The sequence below is a fragment of the Colobus angolensis genome, unplaced genomic scaffold (genome assembly GCF_000951035.1).
Source record: "Colobus angolensis palliatus isolate OR3802 unplaced genomic scaffold, Cang.pa_1.0 Scaffold2, whole genome shotgun sequence".
Classification (NCBI taxonomy): domain Eukaryota; kingdom Metazoa; phylum Chordata; class Mammalia; order Primates; family Cercopithecidae; genus Colobus; species Colobus angolensis.
This window is the reverse complement of record NW_012115154.1, coordinates 12,307,855-12,311,428: the sequence shown is the minus strand read 5'-3', so window position 1 is coordinate 12,311,428 and position 3,574 is coordinate 12,307,855. Positions and strand designations below refer to the sequence as shown.

At 42.3% G+C, this 3,574-nt stretch overlaps 1 protein-coding gene across 1 annotated transcript; it reads right to left on the bottom strand.

Annotated features, from left to right (window-relative positions):
- Positions 1-1,008: 1,008 nt before the first annotated feature.
- Positions 1,009-1,920, bottom strand: LOC105511446 (olfactory receptor-like protein OLF3). The gene has a single exon (XM_011941577.1). It carries the CDS (start codon positions 1,918-1,920, stop codon positions 1,009-1,011), a length of 912 nt encoding a protein of 303 aa, XP_011796967.1.
- Positions 1,921-3,574: the final 1,654 nt, after the last annotated feature.

The following is a 3,574-nucleotide window of genomic DNA, read 5'->3' as shown; positions in this document are numbered from 1 at the left end:
AAATGTAGAAAGTAAAGATGGAAACAGAGAAAGCAATCAATCGTATATAATTGTTGATAAAGCTAACAGAATTCATTGACTATTAGATATAAAGGGAAGGAATCCAGAATTATTCTGAGTGTGTTCCTTTTACTGATATAGTGACGGTATACTGGGTCAAGAGACGAGCAGTTTGCCGTAGAGGAAGCAAGCACAATAGTACCAGTTTAGCCATGTTAAGAATGTGATTCATTTTTCATAACTGTTATTAAACAAGCAATTGGACACATGTGTTTGGAGCCCATGAGAAAGATCTTGTCTATTCTGGAACTAAGAAAATTAAGAACTTAATTATAGATGTGTGGATAGATAGGTGATAGATGCCACGAGTCTGGGTAAGATCACTTGGAGCAGACAGAGAACAGCAAGCCACTATATCCACAGTAAGTTTATAAAGCCCATTTTGAATAACTATATGGGAGAGAGAGGATTGAATAACACTTAGGCCTATAATTTACCCTAAGAATCTTTTTTAAGTAGTTGAATATCGACTCTGTGCCAGCCACTCTGCCAGGTATTTTAAAAAGATTATCTATAATCTTCAAAATCATCACACGTTAGGTATTATGGCTTGTTTTAATAGCTGAGGGAACTGGAGGTCAGAGATTATTGAAAGCCACATTGTTGGTGAGAGATAGGGTCAAGACACAAAGTGTGGCTGGTCTCACTCAGGAGCTCTTCACCCTGTCCACATTATATTTCCTGAAATAAAGGAAGCGTGTGAAGTCTAAGAGGCTAGATTCCCAAGTGGACCCCAGTTTAACAATTGGAATCTTTCGTTTTTGTTTTCTTGCCACATATTAACAGGGCTGTGATTCTTAGAGGTATAGTGCCAGAGCAAGTGTACAAAAACATGCTCCCTTTGGTCTACCTTGTCAGAAAATCTTAGGAGAAAGGGCATAGCAATCATTTCTTCTTTGTAATGTCTTTCTTTGGACTGTTGGAAGGGAGGAGAAATTCATTGAATCTTCATCCTTTTTCACTAAATTTTTCCAACACTCTTTGTAAGACACTCCGCACGTCGTTGTTCCTCAGGCTGTAGATTAAGGGATTAAGCATTGGAGTCACGACGGCATAAAAGAGGGCAACCATCTTCTCCTGTTCCACGGAGGAGCCACCCACAGGTCTCATGTAGGTGAACATTGTAGCCCCAAAGCACGTGCAAACCACAGTGAGGTGAGAGGCGCAGGTCCCAGAGGCTTTGCGGCGTCCCTGGGCAGAAGGAATACGAAGAATAGTAGCAACTATGCGAGCATAGGAGAATAGGACCAGTGAACAGGGAAGCAGGATCACCAGAAACCCTGAGATGGCCACCATGGCCTTGTTGAAGGAGACGTCCATGCAGGCTAGCCGTAGCACTGCTAAGGTCTCACAGGCAAAGTGATTAATAACATTGTGACACAGGGGAAGCTGGAAGGTGATAATTGTTTCCATCAGTGAATTTGAGAAGCCAGCCACCAGGCAGCCGGCCGCCAGCCCCAGGCACAGCCCTCCATGCATGATGAGTGTGTAGTGCAGTGGGTGGCACACGGCCACATAGCGGTCATAGGCCATGGCCCCCAGCAGGAAGAACTCCATGCTGCCCATTGCCGAGGAGACACACAGCTGGAGCACACAGCTGTGGAATGGTATGGACTTTCGGGCTGAAAGAAAGTGAACAAGCATCTGTGGGACAGTGCTATTGGTATAACAGATGTCCACAAATGACAGGACACCAAGGAAGAAGTACATGGGTGTATTGAGCCTGCTGTCCAGCCTGATAAGGAGGAGGATGAGGAAGTTTCCCAGCACAGTCACCAGATACATGGCCAGGAACAGGACAAAGAGGAAGACCTGAGTCTCCCAGGCACTGGACAATCCAAGCAGAATGAAATCACACATCCACGTCTGGTTTTCTCTACCCAGGAGCCTCTGAGGACCAAACCCAAGTCATAAATCAGTAAGTCCCAGAACTTCAGGGTGGCAGAGGTTTTATGAGGTCATTTACACCAGGTAGCCCATCTAATATTAAGTGTTGTGGTTTTCCAGATTATATACATCTCCTTGAAGGTTCTGGCCACAATAGAACCTGTAGATGTTCGCATTCATTGAGGAAAAAAACCTCTTCTTCCTTAAGTGGGGAAGATTTTATTAAAATGAGTGGATGCTTGACTTAAACAAATCAACTGTGGAACTGGAATCTCTTCTTTTACATCCAATTTCTAATTGTAAAGTTTGCTTACTTCTTTGTTGGATACCTGTTTTTCCCTCCTTACTGTCTCGGAATCCATAGTAAAGTAACCTAACAGTTACAAACACATTTTTAATTTTTTTTTTTTTGAGACGGAGTCTTGCTCTGTCGCCCAGGCTGGAGTGCAGTGGCCGGATCTCAGCTCACTGCAAGCTCCGCCTCCCGGGTTTAGCCATTCTCCTGCCTCAGCCTCCCCAGTAGCTGGGACTACAGGCGCCCGCCACCTCGCCCGGCTAGTTTTTTGTGTTTTTTTTTTTTTAGTAGAGACGGGGTTTCACTGTGTTAGCCAGTATGGTCTCGATCTCCTGACCTCGTGATCCACCCCTCTCGGCCTCCCAAAGTGCTGGGATTACAGGCTTGAGCCACCGCGCCCGGCCTAAATTTTTTGATCTCTGAATTCTCTGACTACAAAACTATGTTGCCCCATTTTTATCCATTTATAATTAGAAACTTGGGGCTTCATCTTAGAAAGCAGACATAAAATAGATTTTTAAGTGATTAAAAGCTGTCAAAAGTCTCTTATCTGGATGATAAGGTAAGAGGAAAGAATGCCCAATGTCATTTTCATCCTCCTGCAGAAAAGTAGCAGAGTATGTGTTAACAGCAGGGCTATGACTGTCCAGAAACTATATGTCAGTGATGCATCTACTATCTTCCCTAATAAATGATAAGAACTTACATATTTGCTAGAAGTATTAGCCTATTAACTGAGAGATAATGGTCATCTAGTTGCATATTCCCACCAGTTCTATTTGTATTATGTCCTGAATAGTGACAGATATGGTTTGGAGACCACAGTGTGATGGAAAATAATTAACTGGAATTAACTCATTGAAATGACTATTGATTATCTCTCGCTCTCTTTCTCTCAATTCCCTTTATTCTTGTTTTCATCTCAAATACTTTGCTGTTCCCCTCCCTTGGAAAACTTTGTCTTCTCTTATCTTTGTACTGTTCTCCTTCTATTGTGGCTCACAGAACCAAAAGGCAACACTCTAGCCTGCTCAATACCATCTCCAAACTTTCTAATACTGATGATAAACAGTATTTTGGAAAGTTCAAGGGCTCTAGTATTCAAAAATGCTCTTTGAAACTCTTAGTAATCTGTGTTTGCACCTTATTCAAATCACAAATGATTTGGAAACATTTTATGGTCTTACCAAAGCCTACTCTAAATTTCCCACATATTCTATTTTTTAATTACTCTGTCTTGTGGCAAAAGGAAATGAAACTTAGACCCAGATATTCCAACCAAATATTACCTACTTTCCATCTGTGGTCAGGTAGTGCCATTAACTGCAGATA

Excerpts from the sequence above, each read along its gene's own strand:
- LOC105511446 (XM_011941577.1), bottom strand. The coding sequence starts at position 1,920 with ATGTGTGATTTCATTCTGCTTGGATTGTCCAGTGCCTGGGAGACTCAG.